The 27,485-nt window shown below is 38.9% G+C and overlaps 1 protein-coding gene across 1 annotated transcript in view; it reads left to right on the forward strand.

Annotated features, from left to right (window-relative positions):
* The window catches only part of ERC2 (ELKS/RAB6-interacting/CAST family member 2), a 421,277-nt gene that overhangs the window by 321,959 nt on the left and 71,833 nt on the right, over nt 1–27,485 (forward strand). Inside the window, exon 7 of the mRNA XM_045530462.1 lies at nt 22,193–22,360. Within this exon, the coding sequence (XP_045386418.1) occupies nt 22,193–22,360 (168 nt within the window). The remainder of the gene's footprint in view (nt 1–22,192; nt 22,361–27,485) is intronic.

Here is a 27,485-nt window from a genome sequence, read left to right on the forward strand (position 1 = left end):
CATGAATTTTTTTTTTCTCCTTAATTTGATTATCCCCTAAATTTCTATGTTGAGGATAACTGGCAGAGGTAAGAGAATGAGTTTTTAGGCCCCTTTCCTTGTAATTCCATCTTCTGAATAACTTTAATAGCATGTGTAGTCATGAAATAACTAAGAGATTACTTTTGCAGCTTTTGCTGTACCATGGTACAAGTATAAATACGTTGTAACTTAATAATGGTAATGAAAGTAACGAGTGGTGACAGGGACTATCTAGAAAGGAACACCATGGAAGTATACCCTAGTCCTGACATTCTGAGGAAACATACTTCAGAAAATCCCTTTTTTCAAGTTCATAGGGATTCTTATGAGTATGACGAAATTTGGCATTTGATAAAGGCGAATTTTATAACGATATTTTGCCCCTTTGTGCAAACCACACTTAGCAATCAAAATGAAATGTCTCTTTCCAGTGGGGTTATTCTAATGTACTTTTAATTTTGTGGATGATTTGTTGAGTGTGGAATTAAATCATACTGTATAAAGTGAGGCCACATAAGCCTTTGAAGGAGAGGATGCCATCTTCTAAATGTTACCTTCCCAGGGCCTGCCACAGTGCCACCGACTTGGGTGCTCACCAGTCACCAGACGGCATTTTTTAAGGCTTGCTGGTAAAGGTGTTGGGTTTTGGGTAGAAAGAGGGAAAACATTCAGATTATGAGTTTAGCCAGCAACATGGACTGGGGGGCCTACCAAATATAGAATATAATATATTAAACTTATACTTGAAAAATACTGTTTTCTAATGCAGCATTTTCTACAGTATGTACCTAGCATATTAATAGGATGTTATAGAAAAGAGACTATTGGGTTAAACAAGCTTGGAAAATGCTGATTAACCAAAGTTAAGCTGGACATCTCAGAGCATTTCGCAAATTCCTGAAGGAGCATTTCCCAGATATATTTTACTATGGAATATCTCTACCTGCCCCCGGGTTCCCCCAGCCCTTTTTTCCTCAACAAGAGTGCTTATGGAACTGGTTTTCTCATGAAAGACTTTTGGGAGTGCTGGGATTACACATGGCAGAGAGGTTTTAGAGGGTGGAAATGTCTGGCAAACATGGCTAGCAAGGTGGAATGGCAAGATCCAGGGTCACGAACAGAAAGTCTGCTTATGGGATAGAGTTTAGAACTTGGAGTTCTGAAGTGTGACTGAGATGGGAAAAGAAACTTTCATGTATCTTTTAGTTCATCAAGAACAGCATTTTCTACAGATTCCCTGTTTCTCCTATAGGCAAAGATGCCAGCCAAGCTCACTAACATGGTATGCATGGCTTTAGGGTTTGGCATCTCGCTTATGACTCCATTCTTGGTGGCACCCACTGTGTGCCACTTGGCCATGCAGGGACATCCTGTGCACCGCCCCCTCCTGCCCTGTGAAACTAGCCTCTTGGACTCCAGGTACACGTTATAGCCTTTAAGGCTATAAGCACTTTTCTGAGAGAGTTCTGCACTTTACTCTCATAGTTGTCAGTTTACATATCACTCCTTCCAGAACAAGGGCCTCTGGAGGGCAAGGACGGTATTTAATTTGTCTTTGGATCTCCGTAAAAAATAATAAACATTAGTTGTTGGTGAGTGGTTGGATGAAAGAGAATATTGTATCAGTTTTCTAAGGCTGCCATAACAAATTACCACAAACTTGGTAGCTTAAAACAACAAATTTATTGCCCAGAAATCAAGGTGTTGGCAAAGGCTGCACTCCCTCCAAAGGCTCTAAGAGAGAATCCAGCTTCTGGCATCTCCAGGCCTTGCTTTACTTGGGCTGTATGACTCTAACCTCTTCCTTCGTCTTCACATGGCCTTCTCCTTTTCTTTGTGTCTGCTCTGTATTTTTTTTTTTTTTTCTTGAGACAGGGTCTTACTCTGTCACCCTGGCTAAAGTGCAGTGGCCTCATTATATCTCACAGCAACCTCAAACTCCTGGGCTCAAGTGATCCTCCTGCCTCAGCCTCCTGAGTAGCTAGGACGACAGGTCTATGCCAACATGCCCAGGTGATTTTTCTATTTTTTTGTAGAGACAGGGTCTCACTCTGTTGTCCAGGCTGATCTCAAACTCCTGGCCTCAATTAATCCTCCTGCTTTGGCCTCCCAAAGTACTAGGATCACATGCATGAGACTCCGTACCCAGCCTGCTCTCTGTGTCTTTCATAAGGACACTTATCATTGGATTTAAGGCCCATGCAGATAATCCAGGATGATCTCATCTTTAGAGTGTTAACTTAATTACTTCTGGGAAGACCTTTTTTCCAAATAAAGTCACATTCACAGGTCCTAGAACATGGACACATCTTTTTGAGGCCCTCATTCAACCCACTACAGATACTAAATTGATTTTTCTCAAGATTGGGGGATCCTTGAGAATAGCCTAGTCCAAGAATGGAGAGCCAGATATGCATGTAAGTGTGAAGACTCAGGGTTAGCATTCTAGACCCAGGGAGCCACTCTCAGCCTACCATTGCTCCCCACACTTGTGTGTCTACAAGCCGTCACGGCTTCATCCTGATCTTTTCACCAAGTCTGGATGTGGCCTTGGGAGCCTTAACACCAGGCTCAATGAAGCTGCTTCCAGTTGACTGCAGTGGGTCCACGAGGCAAACAAGCAGATGAAACACAAAGCAGATATCATGAGAGGCATGAACAGAACAGTCTCATTGAAAGGCTTCCATAAGAGGCCAAGCAATTCAAGCTTAATGGAACTGAGCATCAACATTTTCTGCAGCAAAACATGTTCCTCAAAGTGAAAGCTTTGGGGATGGTATGAAGGTGGTTTTTCATGTTCCTGGTCCTTTATGTGCTTCCTGGCGGGATCTAAAGTGTCTGGTAGGAAGAATCTCAGGAGGGAAGAAATGACTTCCTCCACGCTCCAGCTCTCAATCTACTGTAGAAATTGGGGCCACTCCACTTAGTGGTGACTGCTGCTTAAAAGACTCAAATTCTGCTTTCTATATGGATATAAAGAAGTCTAGCAGTATGTTTGCCCTGGTAACATCCTTACGTTGTCTTTGTGTAAACTTGCTTCATTTGAAATGCGGTGGAGTGGCAAGCTCAGCTTGGTGCATTTGGTTTATCCATCATCAGAGGTTGTAGTTTCTAGACATATTTTTCCCCCTCTGGCTCAGACAGTACTTCCTTTTAGATTACTGCTCTCATTTCTGGGTACTTCTGTTTCAGCTAGATAGGATGCTGTCGGCACATTTCCCCCCCCTCTCTAAAATTGGTAATTGTTAAAGGTAGGGCCGTAATTCTTAGTTGTTTTCTTATCCAAGACATTCTGTTTGCAAGGCTCAGTGTGATGCAGGGTGCTGTCTGTAGAATGCACTGAAATGCGTACTGTTTAAGTGGGTAAATGGCTAGTGTGACCAGGTTTGCTGATAGGCTTTAGTGTCTGGGTGGTTTAATGGGCCCCAGCATTGTGGAATATGAACTGACAAAATGGAATCACAAAATCACAGAATGTCAGAGTTGGGACTGCATCAGTGAGTCCCACCTCCTCATTTTACACATGTGAAAATGTTGGGAACTCCCCATCACCAATTGTTACTCTTTGAGCAGCTAAGTAATGATTTCTCCATAAAATTGTAGTACTGTAAACAAAGAAACCACTGCTTCAGGAGTATTGCAATAGAATATTGTTGACTCAGTGCTCACCCAGTAAATTAATTTATGTACACACCCGCACATAAACAGAAAATTTGTAGGATGAAACAGATTTTCCATACCAACATGTTCACTGCCATAATGGTGCTGTGATCCTCATAAATATTTTTAGGAGCCACCATGGGAAACCCAGAAAGGGATGGCTGCTGGTTTCTCTTTAAGAAAAAACAGCGACCAAAGATTGTATGTACCTTGACTTTAATTTTTTAAATATCATGGCAGTTCTTGGTCCTGGCTTAAGTGATTTTTAAAGTGATTGTCTTTTTTGCTCATGGACTCAGTTTTTTTTTCCAGCTCCCTGTTCCTTAGTACGAAAATGCTTCCAAGCCGGAAGAGGCTGTAACAAGTCCCAACAGAGGAATAATTGCTTGCTCTGGCTGAGGTAAATTTGCACAGGGTTTGCTGTGACCACCATTTCAGAATCTTTTGTGCTCTTCCTAAAAGTCGATGATCTGAAGCCCCACCTTTGCTTAAATTTGAAAGCGTGTTCCTAAATTCAACACACACCTTAGTGGGGTGTGTTACAATGGAACCTTAGTAGTGAACTTTCCTTTCCTTCAGCTTTTTGTGTATATAAAAGATGTTTGTGAATATATGAAGACAGGAGAAGTATTTCATTATACTGAAAAGAAAATCTGTGAAAACTATTTCAGTACTAAATATTTGGCTGAAGTCAAAACATCACAGTATAAGAATATATAGAGGGAAGGTGTACACCTGCAGGTGGCATTGTGCAGGATTTTCTATTTGATGACATTTTGTTTGGGGCGTTTTAGACTGGATGAAGAATATATATATACACACATGGATATGGCAGCAAATATATATGTCATATATATGGATATGGCAGCAAATAATAGTGCACAACCCACGCACACATGTAAGTGTATGTAATATATATATATAAAATAAACATACTATATATACAAAATAAACATACTATATATATAAATCACAATTCTACCCTTATAACTTGGAGACCTCTCAGAGTTTCAGTGTTTTCACCTATAAATAATACCTACCTGGTCTATAGATATAAATCTATATGTAGACATATTTATCTGTATCTATATATAATAAAAAGGATAAGATACATATCATAATTTTAGCACCTTTACCCTTTTTTTTTCTGGCTTCCTGCCACATTCCTCTTCACTCCTGTGGTTGTTATTTATGCTGTTCAAATATTTCCTGCTTTGCTCCTTCTGAGTGTGATGTTCACAGTGGGCCTTTTGGAGACTGACTGATATGTGGTCAGTTTTGGCTTTGCCACTTAGAAGCTGAGTGGCTCTGGGCCTTTTACAATGGAGAACAAGACTCTATGTGTCTCGAAATGCTGATGGGCCGCATGAAACTGCTTCATACATGTTAGTTAATGTTATCATCACTGGCAATGTGATTAGCTTTTAATGGTAGCTGCTAGAATGTTAGCACAAATACCCTAATGACTAAATTTACTAATCATATGTGGATGATGGAGTATATAATGTATCATTGTAATCATAAATCATGTTACCACTATTCTCTATTATATAGCCACAGCTGTTCATTGGTGTTTCTACTTTATTTCTTAGTGCCTTGTAATAAAATACCTTGTAAGTCAAGTTTCAATTAATCCTCATGATATCTGGTACTATTATCATCCCCGTTTTATGGATGAGAAAGCTGTAATTTTGAGAGATCGTGTTTTTCTCATGGTGAATGAGTATTTGAACTTCAGGAGTCTAGCTCAAGAGCTCCTACTTTTACAGCCCTTACTCTTTCCTTCCTCCCCACAATGTATTAACATTCTAGATAAAGACTCATAGCAGCTGTAATGTATACCACCATAAATAATTCTTCCTGGGCGGACTGTATTCTCGCCTCTTCCTCTACCTGCAGCATTTCTGCCTTAAGAAAGGGGTAAGCTGGAAATCCAAGTGTTCAGTTGATTTTTGGGAGCTGTGGGCCAGACTGGATTTACCTTACTTGGAGTTCCCCATAGCAGTTGGTGGGTGGGATTCCTTAGTTAGTTTACAAGTGTAATTGACTAATGTGTTAATTTAATCTTTATTTGTATCACTTATGTAGCTGAGTATGAAGTAGACATTTAATAAATTCCTATTTGTTTATGAATAAGCAAATAGTCTCTTTACAGACTATTTCTAGAAAATAGTCCGTATACCCACAAGCAAATGTTCTTTCCCTTTTCTCAATTGGAAACATGTTATACGTACTGGAACACACATTGCATTTTACATTTTGCTTTCATAAAAATTTCTACAATTGGCCTTTTGTCTTTTTCCAGGAAGATATTTTAAATTTATATTTAATCGTATGTGTCTGTGTTTTCCTTTATGGTATCTAGACTTTTTCTCTTGCTTAGAAAGGCCTTCTATACCCCAATAATAAAAAGAAGGGCCCCCGTATTTTCTTTTAGTACTTTTATGGTTTAAGTTTTTGTATCTAACTCTTTATTATATTGGGAATTTATTTTTGTCATAAGGAGTTATTAATAGGTAAGGTTTCACCTTTATTAATTTTCTAAATGAATAGTCAGTTTTCAGCCATTATTAATGGAATCATCCATGTTTTCCCTACTGAACCTAAATGCCACCTTTATCATATGGTAAATTTCTATGAATCTATTTTGGACCCTCTCTTTTTTGTTTGTGCACTGTTCTTTTTCTTGCTGCATCACCACCAAACTGTTTTAATTACCAAAGCTTTAAAATATGCTTTAATACACTGTATCTCTATCACTCATCTCCTGACATCATGAAAGTTTAAGGTAGGTAATAACCTTAGGAGCCATTGAGCAAAATTTTATTGGTTTATAAAGGAGAAAGCTGAGTCCCTGAGAAACAAGCAGCTTACCCAGGGTCCCATTCTCAGATGCCAACAGAGCCAAAATGATCCTGGGGTATAGGAGAGTGGGGAGCGTATTTTGAACCAGAAGGTGGGGCTTTAGCTCTACTACGTTAACCCTGTGAGCCCACGGACTGTCAGTGTTTTCACCTGTAAATGATACTTACGTCACAGGTGGCCCCAGGGAATGCATGAGACATCTCACATCACCTAACTCAGTGCTACTCACAGAGGGCATCTCAAAGGTATTAGCGCACTTTGAGCCGAGGCCTCCTGAATCCAGTGGTGTGTCCGCATTTCACCATGCTCAAACATTTCATAGCTACGTCTCAAGCTTGAGCATTTCATATCCATCCCACACCTTAAAAATTTGATGGCTATAAGACACTTTAGAACAGTCTTTCCAAAAATATATTCTGAAGGCTATTATTAAGTGTTCGTAGAAAAGAACACATTTGGCCGGGCATGGTGGCTCACACCTGTAATCCTAACACTTTGGGAGGCCCAGGTGGGAGGATTGCTTGAGCTCAGGAGTTTGAGACCAGCCTGTGCAAGAGCAAGACCCCATCTCTACAAAAAATAGAAAAATTAGCTGGGCATAGTGGCACATGCCTGTAGTCTCAGCTACTGAGGAGGCTGAGGCAGCAGAATTGCTTGAGCCCAGGAGTGTGAGGCTGCAGTGACGTATGATGACGTCACTGTACTCCAGCCAAGGCAATGGAGTGAGACTGTGTCAACAACAAAACAAAACAGGTTCTGTGGGGAAAAAAACAGATACAGGGTAGGTCAGTTAAATCAAGTAAAATAAGATCTTTGCTAAGGGACTGTTCAGAACCTTTAGTATGCTAATGTCTATCATAAATCACTAGAGCTCACCCCATTTCCCAAATCTGCTTCATCAGAACACAACCGCATGCCCACACCCCCATTTAACTTTTGCACAACACCCAGGAGAATTTCAAGGAACAAACACTGTTTACTTGAAGACAGTATTTCACACACATGGGAGGAAATTCCTTTACAAAGAAGAAAGAAACTTGTAGACATCCAGTATTGCTTTATGTAACAGTTACTACTTATGTTTATTTAATTAGGGACAGAGATAAAACTAAACATGCTTATAGCTCTTATAGGACTATGGAGCAAAATCAAAATTATGCACTAAATGAAAACACTGTAAAAATTAATAAAATTCATATTAATGATAATTTGGAGGATAGTGTTTGCTGCACATGAATTTATTTTTTATCCCTCACTCCCCACCCTCCACTTCTTAGTTTTCAATGTTCATTATGCCACTTTATGACCATATATATCCCTCGTTTAGCTCCCACTTATACATGAGAACATGTGGTATTTGTTTTTCTATTCCTGAGATGCTTTGCTTAAGATAATGATCTCCAATTCCAACAAAATTACTGTAAAAGTCATTATTTCATTCTTTTTTATGGCTGAGTAGTACTCCATGGTATAAATATATATATATATGTATACATATATGCATATGTAGAGACACACACACACACACACACACACACACACAATCTCCCCTCCACATTTTTTCATCCACTCATCAGTCTTTGGGCACTTAGGTTGATTCCTTATCTTTGCAATTGTGAATTGTACTGCAATAAACATTTGTGTATAGGTCTCTTTTTTGTAAAATGACTTTCTTCCTTTGGGGATGTTAGGATCTCTGGCTCTTCTCGGGACAAGTGTTCCCTGTTTTGAGCAATTGCTCCACCTGGGAAGAAGAATAAGGGTGGACACTAAATTTTGGCCCCTTAATCCTATCCCAAGCAACTACTACACCTGGGGAAGGAGGGAACGCTTTATCAGTGTAGGAATTCCCCAGTCCAGGCATAATAAGATTTAAAAAGTGACGTAGAGTAACCTCAGGGTAATTAATATGCCATTAGCTTGAATCTGCATTGCAGTTCACCCCCCACCCCCAGGTAGGCTTTCTAAGAGGGAGCTCATAGATATAAGCAGATGGCATTTTAAGGATACCTGTTGATCATTTTATAACATCCTACACCTCTCAAAAGCCCTCCTCCAGGCTGGGTTAATAAAAGGAAACAATTGGAGAAGTCAGTAGGGAGTGAGTGAGTGAGTGAGTGAGTTGGTTTGTCTCTCTCCACTCAAGGAGACAGACCCATTTTATTCTACAATGAAGAGTTGCTCTGTGAATCTGCTCCCTGCCTGAGTGTCCTCTGTTGTATTGGCCTTGCTGGTGATTTTTCCAAGAAAGGAGTCAGAGGACCTGGATAATAGTCTGAACTTGACACTTTGGTGTGTCTGGTCATTTTTCAGTCAAGAGCACACCAAGAACCAAGGGTTGACTCTCACCTTGACATCTTTGATGCTGAAACCCAGGATACTGACAGGTAGATACCCAGTAGTGGGATTGCTGGGTTGAATGGTAGGTCTACTTTTAGTTCTTTGAGGAATCTCTATACTGTTTTCCATAGGGGTTGTACTAGTTTACATTCCCTCCAATGGTGTATAAGTGTTCTCTTTTCACTGCATCCACACCAACATCTATTGTTTTTCTGACTTTTTAATGCCATTCTGCCAAGGGTAAGGTGGTATTTCATTGTGCTTTTAATTTGTGTTTCCCTGATGATAGGTGATGTTGAATATATTTTCATATGTTTGTTGGCCATTTGTCTATCTTCTTTTGGGAAAACTCTGTTTATGTCTTTGGCCCACTTTTTGATGGAGTTGGCTTTTTCTTCCTGATTTGTTTGTAGATTCTGAATATTAGTCCTTTGTTGGATGTCTATTTGGGAATATTTTCTTCCATTCTGTAAGTTGTATATTTACTTTGTCGATTATTTCCTTTGTGCAGAAACTTTTTGGTTTAATTAAATCCTATTTATTTATTTTTTGTTGCATATTTGCTTTTGAAGTCTTAGTCATAAATTCTTTGCCTAGGCCAATGTCCAGAAGAGTTATGTTTTCTTCTAGAATTTTTACGGTTTCAGGCCTTACATTTAGGTCTTTAATCCATCTTGAGTTAATTTTTGTGTATGGTGAGAGAAAGGAATCCAGTTTCATTTTTCCGTGTGTGGCTATCCAATTTTCCCAGCACCATTTATTGACTAGAGCATCCTTTCCCCACTGTATGTTTTTGTCTGCTTTGTCAAAAATCAATTGGTTGTAGCTGTATGTCTTTATTTCTGGGTTCTCTATTCTGTTCCATTGGTCTGTGTATCTACCTTTATACCAGTACCATCCTGTTTTGGTTACTATAGCCTTGTAGTATAATTTGAAGTCAGGTAATGTGATGCCTCCAGATTGTTCTTTTTGCTTAGGATTGCGTTGGATATTTAGGCTCCTTTTTGGTTCCATGTGAAGTTTAGGATTGTTTTTTTCTAGATCTGTGATAAATGAAATTGGTATTTTGATGGGAATTGCACTGAATCTGTAAATCACTTTGGGCAGTGTGAACATTTTAACAATGTTGATTCTTCCAATCCAAGAGCATGAGATGTTTTTCCATTTTTCTGTGTCATTTATGATTTATTTCATCAGTGTTTTGTAGTTCTCCCTATAGAGATTTTTCACCTCCTTGGTTAAGTATATTCCTAGACATTTTAAGTGGTCTTGAGTTCTTCATTTGACTCTCAGCTTGACTGTTATTAGTGTGTAGAAATGCTATTGATTTGTGTACATCAATTTTGTAACTTAAGACTTCAGTGAATTTATTTATCAATTCTAGCAGTCTTTTGATGGAGTCTTTAGGGTTTTCTAGATATAAAATCATATCATCAGCAAACAGGGATAGTTTGGCCTCCTTTTTCCTAATTTGGATTCCCTTTATTTCTTTCTCTTGCCTGATTGCTCTGGCTAGGACTTGCAGTACTATGTTGAATAGAAGTGGTGACATTGGGTGTCCTTGTCTTGTTCCAGTTCTTGGGGGAATGCTTTTACTTTTTTCCCATTCAGTATGATGTTGCCTGTAGGTTTGTAATATATGGCTTCTATTATTTTGAGGTATGTTACTTCTAGGCCTAGTTTGAGGCTTTTTTATCATGAAGGGGTGCTGGATTTTATCAAATACTTTTTCTGCATCTGTTAAGATGATCATATATATGGTTTTGGTTTTTAATTCTGTTTATGTTGCAAATCACATTTATTGATTTATGTATGTTGAATTATTTTGCAACTTTGGGATGAAACCCACCTGATCATGGTGAATTATCTTTTTGATGTGCTGTTGAATTTGGTTTGCTAGTATTTTGTTGAGGATTTTTTTCATCTACCTTCATGAGGGATATTGGTCTGTAGTTTTCTACTTTTATTATGTTCTTTTCTGGCTGTGGTATCTACTGGCTTCATAGAATGAGTTAGAGAGGATTCCCTCCTTCTCAATGTTATAGAACAGTTTCAGTAGGATAGGTGCCAGTTCTTTGTAGGTCTGGTAGAATTCGGCTGTGAATACATCTGGTCCTGGGTTTTTTTTTTTTTTTTTGGAGGGGGGAGACTTTTTTATTACTATTTCAATCTAGCTACTCATTATTGGTCTGTTCAGGATTTCTACTTCCTCCTGATTCAAGCTTGTGAGGTGGTGTGCTTCCAAAAATTTACTCATTTCCTCTAGATTTTCTAGTTTTTGTTGCTCATAACTTTATATTTGATATGAATGTTGTACCAATTGCAGTGAGTCAGGTGTTAGTTCCAGATGCCTGAAGTTGTAGGATGCTGTATGATGATCCAGTTTCCTCACTGCTATTTTTATTTGTAGTGCTGATAAATGGCTTGTTTGCATGGTTGCTATGATGTCCTGTGGCTGAGACTTGGAGGGAATATATCAGAGAAATAAAAAGTCCTTGTGTGCATTTTTCCCATTTCACCTCAAAGCAATCTTAAGTGCAAACACAAAGGCATATATAAAAATCTGTTAGCCGCCCTTGGTTGTAAGGAGTTATTTACATGATCCAGAATAAGTTCATTTTATCTTTGGAGACAATCATAGAAAAGAAAAGAGAACAAAAAAGAAATGAACAGATAGCATAAAAAAATTTTTACAGCGAACTCATGGATACCTGAACACAGGTCCCCATCCTCCAAGAGTATTTGAAAGATATGACTCTAAAGTGTGGGTTTATATCAAATGATTACAGTCCCTAATTTGTTAGTCATTTGCAAATACTTCAGGCATAACTGGGTGGAGGTTACTTGTTTAGATTTATTGAAAAACACTGATTTTGATATCACAAAACTATCACTCAGTCGTAGTACCAAATTATCAGTGATTTAAGTTCTTTGGACTTCAGTGATAGTTTAGAAATTTCATGGCATATCTAAGTAGGATGAATATTTTAAAATTTTATGTTAAAACACACTTTAATTTTTAAATTCAATGTGCTTACTTGAAGGGAAAGTGCAATATGAATGATACGTAGTATTTTCTTAAACTTGTTTTTTTGTTAATAAATGTTTTGAAGATGGGCTTTTCAAGTGTTAGGAGGTACTAAGATTGATAGCTTTGCAAATTGGTTTTAAGCATTTTGAATTTATTACTATCATCATGTTGCAAAATAACATTGACTTTGGAATGGCTTACTTCCTTTTGTAGTAATTCAAAAATATTATGACAGCTATAGTTTTATAGTGAGCATAAAAACCAGTGAGGTAAGTTCAATGAGGTAAGGTTAGCGTTGGAAGTTTTATTAACGAAAACTTTAAGTATTAACACATGAGTTACAATTCCCATGTGTTTTCAGAAATTTGCTGGAACTGAACTGAACATTAAATTTTGAACTTTGGACTAGTCACTTAAAACCACCTAATTTTAGTGTAAGAAGTAGCCAAAAACTTAAGTATGAAAACAGGCTTTATAAAGTTGGCTGGATTATTAACCTACATATGATATGAATTCTTCCACATAGGTGATGCAAAGCACTCTTAACCCAGTATTGTTTTCTTCAAGTAGGTGGCATGTGGGACTTGGGTATAATTTTTTGACAGGTAGGTAAGACAAATGCATCTTTACAACCTGAAAATCTCAACTGTGTTATTAACAAGCTGGCGATTTTAACTTAACTTTTATAAGCACAGCATGTGGTTATATAATACTAAATGTCCCTATTCTATTTTTTTGAGTTGAAATTGTATAAGAATAGACATAGTCTAAGAGAAAGGTATACTGTAAATGATGAAGCACTCTATTATTGTAGCCATTATTATTTATCTCTGTGCTGTCTAAATATTTTAAAATATAATATAGATTTTTTTTTCTTGTCAAGTGCCTAAGCCTTTGCTTGCTAGCTGAAGTCAGCACACAGAAGAGGAATTATGTGGTCCTTATCCCACCCCCATTCAGACTGCAGTGATCAACAAGAGGATAAATACATCATTGACATTAGCTAGCTGCCTGGAAATCTCTTTTTATCCATGACTTTGAGACCTTACAACAACCAACCTATTAATAAAACCAGGAGCTCTTTTAGGAAAGGGATTTCTCTGGTTTTCAACTGTATAGATGTCTTCTCCTTCTAAGTTCACTAATTTGATCTCAGACAGCTGCATCTAAATGGCGTGAATCTGTAAATGTGCAGAAGCTGTCCTGGTTAGTCTTCTGGAGAGATGTTGGTATAATTCTAGGACTGCTCATCCATGTGTAGATAAGATTCCAGCCCAGCTTCTGTTGTATCAGGAGCTTGCAAGTCATGTAGCCATTTGCCTTTTGGATGTTTCCCAGCCATCTCAAACTACACATGCGTAACCCTGAACTCTTGATTTCCTTCCCTCAAGTCTGATGCTCCCCAGTCCTTCCCAGCACAGGCAATAATTCCACGATCTGCTGAGTAGTTCCAGCCAGTAACCCAGGAGTTATCTTTGATGTCTTCCTTTCTTTGGCCCCACACATACAAATCCTCAGTTCTGCCAGCTGTCTCCCGATTATATCTCAGGCACAGCTATATGTGGCCCCTGTCCCCTGTCTCCCTCTGGCCCACTGCAGCAGCTCCCTAGCAGCTGCAGAAGTCAAAGAGTAGAAGGGCATAACCTTAGCCCATTCCTGTCCCTTAGTGTCTGTTTTCCATAGGACAATTTTTTAAAGAAAAAATGCTTGAATTGTCTCATCCTTGGCAAATAACAAGACTGTATTGGTCTTTAATAACTTCCTTGCTTTCTGGCTCAACAAGATACTCTGTACTCACCTGTACATTCCTGCCCCAGACCTAAAATCAATGATTTCTACAATGAACATGGATTTCTTTTAGTGAGAAATGATTTTTAGAGGCCACAATCTGGGCATTTGGGGTGGGTTCTTATTTATACTGAGGTGGTCAATTTTTTCTAAGTCTTTTTAGTGGACAAAGCTAGAAAATAATTCTGGAAAGAGAAAATGCATCATGTGTTTATAATATTTCCAATTTGAATTTAGTATTACAAGACTTTTATTTAAGTTCTTAGATTTTATATGTGTATTACTCCCCTCTTATCCCAAAACTTGTGTTTATTAATGATACTGACATAATATTTATTTGCTCACAAATATATGGTTCAATAAATCAGAGATCTGATTATCTTGTTAAAAGTCCGTATCCCCTGTTGGTAGGAATGCAAATTTAGTACAAGCTCTACGAAAAACAGTATGGAGATTTCTCAAAGAACTAAAAATAGAAATACCATTCGATCCAGCAGTCATACCACTGGATATCTACTCAAAGGAAAAGAAATTGTTATATAAAAAAAGATACCTCCACTCATGTGTTTATCGCAGCCCAAATCACAATAGCAAAGATACGGAGTCAACCTAAGTGTCCATCAATAGGTGGGTGATTGGATAAAGAAAATGTATATATACACAAGGGATTACTACTCAGCCATAAACTTAGTGAAATCATGTTGTTTTCAGCAGCATGTATGGAAGCGGAGGCCATCATCTTAAGTGAAACAACTCGGAAAGAAAAATATGGCATATTCTCACTTACAAGTGTTAGCTAAATACTGTGTACACATCACATAGACATGGAGTGTGGAATGATAGTTCCACTCAGAAGCATGGGGGGTAGGAGAGGGGGGATGATGAGAAGTTAACTGACCAATTTTCAGGTGTCCATCAAATATTAATATAAAGAGTACTGAGGCAGTTTTAGTAGCTCCTTCTAGAATATTAGCCTTTAATTAAGGCCTTTCATGGTTAATTATTAAATAATTACCCCTGGAGAATTTATTTCAAGTTGGGAAATACACCCACCCGCCCAGGTACCCTTTCATGCTGACACGCATATCATATAGTAAATAACGAAATATTTTAAAATACCAAACAGTATCACACTCTGGTATACATCAGAGCACAAAACCTTATTTGCTGGTTCTCCACTCTTCCTGAGGGCTGTTGATCAGCAACCTTTATTGCATTCTTGCAGTATGTAAATCACTGGATTAGAGGTGGTAGAAAGCAGAATAATAAAATATAATAACAATAGCAAAAATTTATTGAGTGTTTCTAGGTGCCAGGCACTGTGCTAAGTGCTTTACATGTGTTATTTAATTTAATCCTCAAAATAACCTGATGAGGGAGGTACTGTTATTGTCCCCATTTTGCTTGTAATGTCTGAGTTATGCTCTTGACATTTGGAAGGCCGTTGTTAGGAGTTGGTTGAACCTATATGTATTTGCAGTGCAAAGGGTGTTACAAAACAGAGTTGTCCCCTTGAGCCACTTGTTTATCCAAACTGAAGCTAAAACTGATGAGCTTGAAGGGGATCTTTCCTCTTTAGGCTCTTTCTCTCTCCTTCGCAGGGCCTTGATGTTTAAACCCTGTGTCCACTCCCCCAAGGTTCTGCTGCTGCTGCTTTTAGCTCATCCTTGGCTCTTTGTGATTTTTCCTCCTTTTTTGGATTTGGGACAAAAGAGGGGAATAGAGGGTCCTACATGTGGAGAAAGAGTGGAGGGAGGTACAGTGGGCCTGTTTCTTTAGGTTCATGGTGATCTCTAAGACAAAAATTTTTATTTTTAAGGTGCCTACTTTTTAACAAAACTAGGGGAAATTATTATAATTTCTGAGTTATGTAACACATCATACTGTACATCCAACCAATGTCAGGGATTGGGGATTAGTTAGGGGAAATTCTGTTTCTCTTGGTCACTTGAGGTTCCAGACTTGAGGTTCTACCAGCTTGTAGCTGCACCATCTGGGACATGTAACCTCCAGATTCCTGAGGAAGAGGAAGAGTGTGCTGTGGCATAGATAGAAGCGTTGTACCTCACTTCTGCTTACATTTCATGAATAAAACACAAGGGGGCTGGGAAGTGTGATCTTCCTTGTCTGTGTTCAGGAAGGAAAGGAGAGTTGGATGTGAGTGAGAACTAGTGGTTACTACCACAGCGAGTTTTAGGTTTTAGGTTATTTTTAGTGTTTGTGTCTTTGAAGGCTGTGTACATTATGCATACTTCTAACTTTAAAACTGTCTCCCCAACTGAATGATTGCAAGTTGAATCAAATTCAAATATACCCTTGACCCAAGTCTTCTATTAGGAAAAACAAACAAATGAAACATTGGATGTGAAATAAAACTGTACTGGGAGCTTTTGTGAGTGTTCCAGTTTCATTTTCTTTTAAGGTTGTTCTCTATGATAGCATGTTTATTCAATTCTTGAAGTGTTGTCAAGCAAGTAGTATTTAATCTGTGAAAATTTTCAAGTGGCCCCTTTTACTCCCTCAAGTATTTTTTCTCTCAAGTATTGCTGTAGTCATTTTAAGATTGAAATGAACTGTTTGATTTTTTAAAATTATTTATGGCGCATCAGGTAGCACTTAGTGTTTTGTCACAACATTGAAACTGTTCCTGAAGGCCTGCATAAAATATGGCAGAAAGGTCGGGGGCCTTAGGTATAGAACTTCTAGAAACATACCTCACCATTGGAACTGGTTATAATTCCTGGGTGCTGACATGAAGATTAATAACACTTAACTCTGATTTTGGCAATTTTTGCCAATTTCATTGCCATGGCCCTTTTCTTTCAAGTTATTACCTGGAACTGAAGTGATAACAAATGTTTTATATTTTATATTGCCAGATAAAAGGTTAAATTTTCATATGACATGTACTCTTACACACACACACACACACACACACACACACAGACACACACACAACTGGATAAAAGGGAAATGAGTAATTCTCCTAAAATGGAAAGACTGTCTTAGTTTTAACACTAGGTGGCTAGTTCCCACGTGGTTAAATCATATGTAAAAATTGGAAATTCAGCCTTACGGGTCTTTGTGTACTGACTATATCATACAGTTTTAATTTTCTTTTGTTTTTCTGGGAAATGATGGTGCGCTTTGCTTTGCCAAGTTTTATTATTGAGTCAACTGCCAAAGTTTAACAGGGAAAGTCAAGGGCTCTTAAAATTATTTGGTGTTGAGTGAAGACTCAGAGAAAGGTATTCCATATTCCCAAACATTTTAACTTTTATGTCTCTACCTGATGTTGGAATATAACCTAGACTTCAAGGCTTTTCTGATTCGTTTGTAAATGATGTACACTGTTGACTAAAGTTGGAATATTAGTGAGGGGAACTTTAATCCCACTCATTGATACCCAGTATAGAACTACATATTCTAATTTTTAATTGAATGTATTCTTTCTTGCGTCATATTCCCTGTATTTAAACTTCTGTACATTAGAAGGCTTGTGAGCCTGCTTGTGGTTTCATACCATCTGGAAGTTCATATTTGACATCAGAAATGATGTCATACTTGCTTACTGCAAACTGGGCTAATGTTGGTTGAGATTGGATGTGGTTCAGGTCAAAGTTTTGTCTTAAAAAAAAAATGAAGACCCTCAAGCATTATTTCTCAATTCTAGGAGACTGTGCAAAGCGCTAACATTAGAGTGAAGGTGATTGAAGGGCATGATCCAAATTCCTTTGAAGTTAAGTATATGCTTTCTGGCGCATGGAAAATAAATTCCCAAAAAGAAGACCTCAGCTGGCACAGACTCCCTCCTGCCATGTTGAGTTTGGGTGTGACGAGTAGTGTGTTGATCACAATCATCCTTGCTCTCTGTTTTGCTCCTGGAGAAATATTCTCACAGCTGGGATTGCTTTTTAATCTCTTAGGGGCTCAGGAAGATGTGGCAGGGCACTGATAGATCACACATAGCAAGAAAGTGTTACAATGTTAAGCCTTGAAGTCTAGATTATACTCCAATATCAGATAGAGACATAAAATGTTTGAGAATATGAAATACCTTTCTCTGTCTCTTCACTCAACGCCAAATAATTTTAAGAGCTCCTGACTCTCTCATCATTACAGTCTCTTTTTCTAAACTCTCCCCAGCACCACTCACTACCTCCCATGTTGTAATTTATTTATATCACACTTTGGGTATTGGGCATTTCCTTTAGTCCGGATAGAGACCATTCAACTTTGACAGTTGGAATGTGGGAGTAATGGGACCACAGTCATGGGATTCTTCTCAGAATCACATTGAGTCTTGGTAAGCCCGTGTGCAAATATCTACAATTGATTGTAACTCCTTATAACCACTGCTATAATCTGGAGTGCTCAGCATGTCCTAGCAATTTCCAAGAATCTACCAAATCTGTTCTTTATTCTTAAAGTCGAACTCCTATTTTTTTCACTAGATAGGATAAAAAAGAGAAGTAGTGGTGTCATCCTAGGTTGGCAGATGAAGGTAACTTAAAACAGGCCACTTTCATTTAGGAAAGAGAGGATCCCTGAGACATTGAGTATCCTGTCCACCTTCCCAGACCCTGTGTCTCTATGACTATGATGTGAGAAGAGGCACAGCTCTCTGGTATTTGCGGACTCTGCAGTTCTCACCCTCTCCAGTTGCAGAGTGCCCTCCCTCTCTCGTAACACAGTCAGGGCCACTCGGCCTTGGGGGCTCCATGCACCTCTGATCACCCCTTCCCCTACTGGGACTGCCCAGCTTCATCCTCATCTCTGGGCCAAAAACTAAAAAAAAACTCTCTGCTCACCCACTTTCCCACCACCTTTGACCTTTAGAAACACAACTTAGGCACCCATTTCTTGGAAAAGGAGATCCTACTCTAATAGCTTTTTGTAATCTCTCGTATCATCATCATTCCATGATGTATTCTACCAAAGACTGATTCCTGCCTTTAAAATCATAAACTGTTAAGCATTATCTGTTCTAACCTCTTTGTTTTACAGATGGGGAAACTAAGGCTGGAAGGCTGGGTGGGGGGAAGTGAGAGTTATTTTTTTTGATCCTCATGGCCAGGTGGAAGCAGAACTGGGTCTCAAACCTAAGTGTCTTCTTTGAATTGTTCCTATTGACTTCTTATGGCATTCTTACATCCTTTTTGTTTTTCTTTTCATCTGAATTTTATTTGCCTATAGTAAAAAGAAGTGAAACATTTAACAAGATTGGTTATGAGATGCAGCAACCCCCTCCTTCCCCTTCTCTCATTTCTTCTTCTCCAGTAAAAACCCTTTTAACTCTCTGTGTTTGGTTATTTTGTTATCTCTAAATAACATGCTTGTGTCTCTACTTCCTGATTATTAATATAGCTACTATCTATTAACTTTCTGGTATGGAGGGTGAGGATTAAACCCTTCTGTCACCCCAACATCCAATCACCCATGTGAACTGAACCCTATTCCAACCATCTCAACTATATAACCTTCATTCTCCCAATAGGCATTAATCATTTATTGTTATTAATAATTTAGCTGCCAGGGTGGATGTTTGTTTTTTATTTTGGTCTCTTTCCATGGAAGAGATCATCATAAGATATTTGCTGATACTTAGCTGTGTACTCATATATTTTTCAACTTCATTGAAATTTAAATTTAAATGATTAAACTGTATAGTTCAATGAGTTTTGATTAATCTTTACACCATGTAACCACTCTCCACTCTCCCACTATATTTAGAGAACAAAAAGTTCCCTCCTGGCCCTTTGTAATCAGTCCTTCCCACCTCCCACCCCAGGCAACCATTGGTCTCACTTCTCTCTCTGTAGGTTAGTTTTATCTCTTAGAATTGCACAGAAGTGGAAGTAGAATCCTCTAAATTGTTTCACTTGGCATGCTTTTGAGATTCATTTATGTTGTTGTGTGTTGGTAGGTCATTCCTTTCTATGGATAAATAGTATTCCATATAAATATACAACAGTTTTGTTTATTCATTCACTTGCTGATAGACATTTGGATTATTTCCAGTGTGATCCATTATGAACAGTGCTGCTATGAACATTTCTGTAAGCATCATCTTTTACACTCACTGTATGATCTTATTTAATTTTGATTTGTTGTAGTAAACATAGCATGTTCATTTCCCACATGAAGGGAACTAACCACAAGTTATTTCAAATATCTCTTCCCACAGTAACCAGGACAGTCCTTAAGGAGTTAACTCTTGGAACCCATGGATGGTTCTAAACCTGGCTTTTACATATGATCACATTTAAGTTGTGTTTAATGATCCAGAAAAAATAAATCCTGATGGTTGTCTCAGTTCATTCAGGCTTCTGTAACAAAGTACCTAGCCTGGGTGGCTTATAAACTACAGAAATTTATATCTCACTAGCAGAGGCTGGGAAGTCCAGGATCAGGACACCAGCAGATTGGATGTCTGGTGAGGGTTCAGTCTCTGCTTCATAGATTTCATGTTCTCGCTGTGTCCTGTGTGGTGGAAGGAGTGTGTGAACTCCTTTGGGCCTCTTTGAGAGGGAATCTAATCCCATTCATGAGCAGTTCACCCTCAAGACATACTCATCTCCTAAAGGTCCCACCTCTTAATACTACTGCATCGGGGCTTTGATTTCAACATATGAATTTTGGGCAACACAGACGTTCAGACCATAGCAGTAGTATCTGCTGAGGGCAGCAGAATAATTGTAGCAAAGTGTTATAGTCTTTTTTTTAACATCCAATAAAAAAGCAAATTCTTGGGACTAATATATTAAATGTCATTGTTCAGCTGAGAATAATTTTCTTGGAAATCTTGTAGTCTGTTATTGACAATAATAAGGACAATAACCCTTCAAATAAAGTGTTTGTCATAGTTGCTTTTTAAGACTAGTGGGTACTTATAAACATAGTTACCAAATATAGTATTATAGATCAATGAAGCAGAATTTTAAAAGGCTATAAAGGATTAGCTTTAAAATGGTCTTCTGATAGTCTTCATATTATTTGGATTGTCTCATTTTTTAACCACTATAGTGATTTTTTTTATATGCTCTAATCTCAGTAGTCTAGAAATAGAACTTCTTTTGCATGTGGTCCTCAGAATGTTAAATAAAAAATAAAGCTTATGTTTTCTCCTTTTATTACATTTAAAAAAGCACGAATTGAATCTGTTTAAGGTATCTCCGTATTGTTTTCCATAGAGGTTGCACAGATTCAAATAGACCTACCATTCCATCCAGCAATCCCATTATTGGGCATCTACCCAGAAGAACAAAAGTCCTTCTATAAAAAAGACACCTGCACGCGAATGTTTATAGCAGCACAATTCACAATTGCAAAGATGTGGAAACAACCCAAATGCCCATCAATTCATGAATGGATTAGCAAAATGTGGTATATGTATACCATGGAATATTACTCAGCTATAAGAAATTATGGTGATATGGCATCTCTTTGGTTCTCCTGGAGAGAGTTGGAACCCATTCTATTAAGTGAAGTATCCCAAAAATGGAAAAATAAGCACCACATGTACTCACCAGCAAACTGGTTTCCCTGATCATCACCTAAGTGCACATATGGGAATAACACCAATTGGGTATTGGACAGAGGTGGGGGCTGGGGGGAAGGGATGGGTGTATACCTACTTAATGAGTGTGATGCGCACTGTCTGGGGAATGGACAGGCTTGAAGTTCTGACTGGGGGAGATGGGATGGGTGCATACCTACGTGATGAGTGTGATGAGCACTGTCTAGGGAATGGACACGCTTGAAGCTCAGACTTGGGATGGGGGGGCATAGGCAATATATATAACCTGAACTTTTGTACCCCCATAATGAGCTGAAATTAAAAAAAAAGCACGAATTGTAATTTTCTAATCTTTGAGCTAAGGTACAAAGAGGGAGTTTTTTTGGTATGCTTTGGTCTTTTTTCTTTAAAAATCTTTAGAAAGCATTCTTTCATATAGCTAGAGAATGAATATTTTGTTTCTACATCATTTTCTGCCTCCAGCATTAACTTCCTCTTGGCAACGTGTATTTTTCATATTTAGGAGGGTTTCTCTACGTGTCAGTCTTGTTCTTCCAGATGTCCATGGTGTGCATGGCTCATTATGTTTCCATCCTCCATCCTGGAGGATGCTGCAAATCACAAGCAGTGTTTTACCCTCCCTGGGCTCCCAGAGACGTGGAGTATTACTGTGCTCTGTATCCCAGCTTAAACAAACATGTTTCCTGTAAGTGGGGAAAGAAACATGAAAATATACTACTATTTCATAATGTCTTATTTCATGGAAGCCTTATATTTTTAAAGAATGTTGACAATGAAAATGACAATTAAGATAGATGAAGGCTATTAAAATGCATGGCAAGCCCAAGAGCCGGGTTCTCTGGTGCTGTGCTCGGGAGGCTTGCTGCTGCCCCACTCCTCCAAGGCCACCCCTGATGGGTGTTGATGACCTCTCTGTAAGACCACAACCTTCTCTTTCCTGATTTCAGGTAGATGCGCTGAGATTACGCCTGGAAGAGAAAGAATCTTTTCTCAATAAAAAAACGAAACAGCTGCAGGACCTCACAGAAGAGAAGGGGACGCTGGCTGGAGAGATTCGTGACATGAAAGATATGTTAGAGGTGAAGGAAAGAAAAATTAATGTTCTTCAGAAAAAGGTGAGTAGCTCACATAGGCCCTTCACGTTGGGAATTGGTATCATCCATATTTTGTCATTTTAGAAAAATTTTGAGCACATGGAAAATAAAATATCTTTTTAAGAATTTTAGATTACGAAGTATAAACTTTTTACTTGTAATTCACTTACTGGTAGTTGTAGCATATCATTTTTTGCATGGCCTGATGAATTTTCTACTTGATTACCTAGAAACTAAATAGTGATGATTTTTTTTTCATTTGCCAGCATTAAACATAGAGTAATTATACAAATGTAGATACAAATCAGAAATGATAAAACATTAAAAAAGTTGGCTACTGTTTCTTTTTTCCTTACTGAGAGTTAGGAAAGTATTTTGTGGGTCTTAAATGTATTCTAGATGCATTTTATATTCACATAAACTTTAGTAGATGCTATCCTGCCAAACCTATGTAGATTTGGGGAGGGGCAGGAATAATATTTTACACCCATTGCTTAATTGAAATCAATGGAAAGAATGTATAATAAGTTCCAACCACAGTGATCCAACCCAGGGGATGCTCAACTTTGTTAGGGACCTCCCTTGCTCCCTCCTTCCTTTCCTCCCTTCCTCCCTCCCTCCTTCCCTCCCTCCTTCCCTCCTTCCCTCCCTCCTTCCCTCCTTCCTTCCTTCCTTCCCTCCCTCCTTCCTTCCCTCCCTCCCTCCCTCCCTCTTTCCTCCCTCCCTCCCTCTTTCCTTCCTTCCTTCCTTCCTTCCTTCCTTCCTTCCTTCCTTCCTTCCTTCCTTCCTTCCTTCCTTCCTTCCTTCCTTCCCTCCCTCCCTCCCTCCCTCCCTCCTTCCTTCCTTCCTTCCTCAGCTCCTTTTCTTCATTATACAGGACCCCGATCTTGTGACAGCACCCCAATTTTCTCTTGGAAAATTCCCATTTGCTGCTGTGTACAGTTTTGTTGGGGCCATCGAATGTCTTGCCTTCCCCTAGAAAAAAAGTAGGCTAGAAGAGACACCAATACTTGCTCTTTTATGAAAAAGAAGTGTGTTGGAAAGATCGAGGGGTCTCAGATGAATAGGCACCTGGCATGGAAACTCGGCAGAAATCAGTGGTGGATGCTGGCCAGGACGCTGCCATGGACAGGCATGTGGGCCAGCACCATGCTGCAGCTGCAGGCAGTGGAACCAGCTGGCCCCTGCTCTTGGTGTCACTGGCCACCATCATCTCCCACCTGGCTTAGATCAGTAGCATCCTAACTGTTGTTTATGTTTCCACCCTTATGTTTCCTACAGCCTGTTCTTCACACAGAAACGGGAGTAATCTTTTCAAAAAACAGTTCATGTCACTCGCTGAGCAAAACTCTCCAGTCACAACTAGCTACATAATTGGTGGGGCCCAGTGCATAATGTAAAGGTGGAGGCCCTGTCCAAACAATGAGAATTTCTTGATGGTAATAGGAGAGTGTTCAACCAAGCATGGTGCCCTGTGCAGTTGCACAGGTCACAGGCCCATGACCCTGTCCCTGTCTCCAGTGGCTTTCATCATTACTCAGGGTAACCGTGGACGTCCTTGCAAAGGCCCGTGGCACCCTGCGTGGTTGGGCTCCCCTTGACCAGTTGGAACTCCTGTCTCGCCTGTTTCCATTTTGCTCACGTTGCATCAGCCACTGTGGCCTGTGTGCTGTGCCGCAGACACGTCAGGCATGTTCTCTCAGGGCCTGACATCGCTGTAGTCTCTACGGGAACACTCTCATCCTGAACCCTTGCTGCCCGGTGTGGCAGCCATGAGCCACGTGTCTCTGTTAAGGCCTTGAGTTGAGGTGTGCTTCAAGTATGAAATCCACATCAGATTTGGAAGACGTAGTATGAAAAAAAGAATGCAGGATCTCTCATGAATGTTTTTTATATGTTGCAATGAAAATATTTTGGACATGTCTGCTAAAATATATTATGAAAATTAATTTCATCTGTTCTTTTTCCTTTTTTAATGTGGCTACTAGAAAGTTTAAAATGACCTATGTGGCTCACATTATGTTTCTGTTGGACAGAACTGCTCTAAATAGCCACATGGCTTATGCCTTTGCTTCTTTCAGGTCTCTGTTCAAATGGTACCTTGTTACGGGCCTTCTTTGTCCATCCTGCATAAAATAGCATGACCACTCCTATTCCTGGCTTCCGTATTCCCTTATGCAGTTTTATTTTTCTAAGTAGAACTTACCACCATCTGACAAATGTATATTTTTAAAAATTTGTTCATTCGTGTTACTCTAATACAAATTCCAGGAGAGCAGTCTTTTTTTCCCTAACTATTACATCTTTACACAGAAGGTATACACGCTAAGTGAATATTTGTTGAATGAATGAATGAATGAATGAATGAACTTGCTCCAGAGTTAAAGTCTTCAGTAGGAACATTTGATTGGCCAAGATTAGGTCACACACATGCCCACCACTTACTGCCAGGAACACTCTTTCCTGTGAATTTGATTCAAGGACGGAGCTGTGGCACTCATTTTTCTTCTGTGGCAAAGCTGTGATGACATTATCAACAAATTCCTAATATCTAGACCCACCCCTGCACCTGCCCACACTTCTGCATTTTCATAAATGTACTCTAGTCTTTTCTAAACTCTGAGGTCCAGCCAGTTTCTTCCCAATACATTCCTGTATTGTTATGGTCAACCAGGAGCCTACATGGTACATTCATGTACAGAATAATGTGGCTTGCATTTAAAAAATAAAGTTAGATTTAAACCAAATCATAGAGACTTCACCGAAGAGTGAAAAGTAGAGACAATGCATTTGTTTGGAATTCTCAGGATACTGGCAATTTGATGGGTTATACTATCAATTCATTTCTGTAGAGATCTTTATGCACAAAGTCTTAGTCATTGGGTCCCCCTTTCGCATACCAGCTAATTGATACAGGTAATTAGAAGAGACTTGGGCAGAGATGACTAAGGACCCTTGGATCAAAGGCGCTGCCTGGGGCAGGTGGGACGAACAGGGAGACGGTTATAGCAGTGGGTCTTGGAGCACATTCTAAAAATTCAAAAGAAGACTTTTCATTTAGAATCTCCAGCAGCAAATGATAACGAAAGAATTACATTGATTGAACTTAGAGTCTGTATGCTGGATACTCAAAAATGCTTGTTACATGTACTATTTACTTACTTTTGACTATTATGTGGTTAGGTACAATTATTTATCCAAGGAGCTGAGGGATATTGAGACTTATGGTAAGCTTGCCCAAGGTTACACAGCCTATCAGGTTTTTTTAATCTTTGGGAAAATAGAATAAAATGATTGATACAAATTAAGAGAATTAAGAGAATAAGCCTCATTTTCCTTTTGACCTCAAGTTTTATGATGACAACACCAGTTATGATAGTGAATTGAGGAAGAGCATTACAGTTGTTTGTTTTGTTGGAAGTTGAGACTAAGTGCTCTCATTCTTGAGGAATAAATGACAGTTTTCTTAGTAACGATTTTGGGATGGCACTTTCAATGGATAAGTGACAAATGACCACTTTTGCTGTTGCAAATAGTTTGCAAAATTTTAAACTTTCCCCCACAGCCAGACTCAAAGGTTTGGGAGCCAGTTTAGAAGTTGTAGAACAAAGTTGTATATTATGCCCCTTTTGGCAACGTGATCATGGTTTTACTTGTTTAAATCCTGCAGATAATGCCTGTGGAAGTGTTTCATGCATATTTGGAGAGGTAACACAGCTTCAAGTTTTTTAATGGAGTATTTACTCATACATTTGAGGAGGAAATAAAGCCACTGGAAACACAGTAAAGCAGCAGGAGCTCTATTATACCTGCAATGTGGAAGAAAAATAATCCCCAGAGAAGTGATGCAAACGATTTAGAAACCGACTGAAAATGTATTAATAATACAGAAGGTCGTGGACCAATGAAACATCGTCGTTGGGGCTGGAGATTGCTTGGAGCTTAGATTACATTTAGCATACTTGGCTGTTTTAGGGCAGGCCTGGATTGAAACAGTATAAGTTTTGGGCTTATGGTATGTTGGCGTGGAAGAGTAATAAACTCATGTCAATGTCAGAGATGCAGTATTAATATTTCTTTCTCATAGACTCTTTTGCAAGCTTCACTGTGTTTTGATGCCACGTTTAACCTGGTGAAGCTAGGCTTGCACTTTGTATCTGTCAGCTTTGCCTTCAGACCTCTGGGTCTCAGTGGTCTTGTGTCCTGCCTAAGCCATGTAGACAGGCGTGGACATGATGCTGTAAGCATTTCGTCACTTGAGAAAGGAAGTGAGGCTGAATAGAGAACCCCACGTGACAGAAGATCTATGATCAAGCTTTTGTAAGAGGACGAGATCATCCAGAGTAGATTTTTGCCCCTACAGTCATATTTTTTTGGCTCTACTCTGTAATTCTAAGATATAGAGTTCTTTTAGTTGGGGACAAAAATGTCTGCATATGAAAAGTGTCTAGTGGAATATCCCCTTGTGGCTATGATACTGAAGTCAGAGGAGCAGTACAGTTTTCCTGCCATAGCCTTGGTATTCTGTTCCCATACCTGAATTTAAAAACTGTAACTGATGAAGTGCTACCTGACTACTGAGTTTTTGTAGGAAATGTCATAAAACCTTGATGACATTGTACATTTGGAAAGTGTATAATGCTCAGGATTTGAGGACATGGTAGCGTTATTTGAACCAGATCAAATTCAGACTGTTAGGCAGCTCGTAGATTCTTGCAGCAAAAACTTGCTACCCAAGACATTTTTTTTAAAAAGCCATTAAAATTGGACAAAAATTCTATCTCCATTTTCATTCTAGGCCTCAGTCCCACAAACAGTGAGAATTTATAGAGCAGAGGTACTTTATTTATTAGGGGTAGAAAAACAGATGGTGATCTCTCTGGAAGCCAAGTTCACTGGCTGCCTACTGAACTTCATGGACTGCCCTGTGGGTTGGAAGAGGCAGGGAGGGGTGAGTGGAGTTGGCTCCTGGGAGTGTTGTATATAGACCTGCCCATAGCAGCTTTCCTATACCTATTTGGGAGTGTGGCGGTGAAAATTCTGAATGGTGATAAGCTCAGGGTTAAGGATGTTACGGGAGTACCGAGTTTCATGCGATTTATAAAACAAAAAGAAAGTAATACCTGAGAAGATGGCTACAGAACAT

This window comes from Lemur catta, chromosome 18 (assembly GCF_020740605.2).
Source record: "Lemur catta isolate mLemCat1 chromosome 18, mLemCat1.pri, whole genome shotgun sequence".
NCBI lineage: Eukaryota > Metazoa > Chordata > Mammalia > Primates > Lemuridae > Lemur > Lemur catta.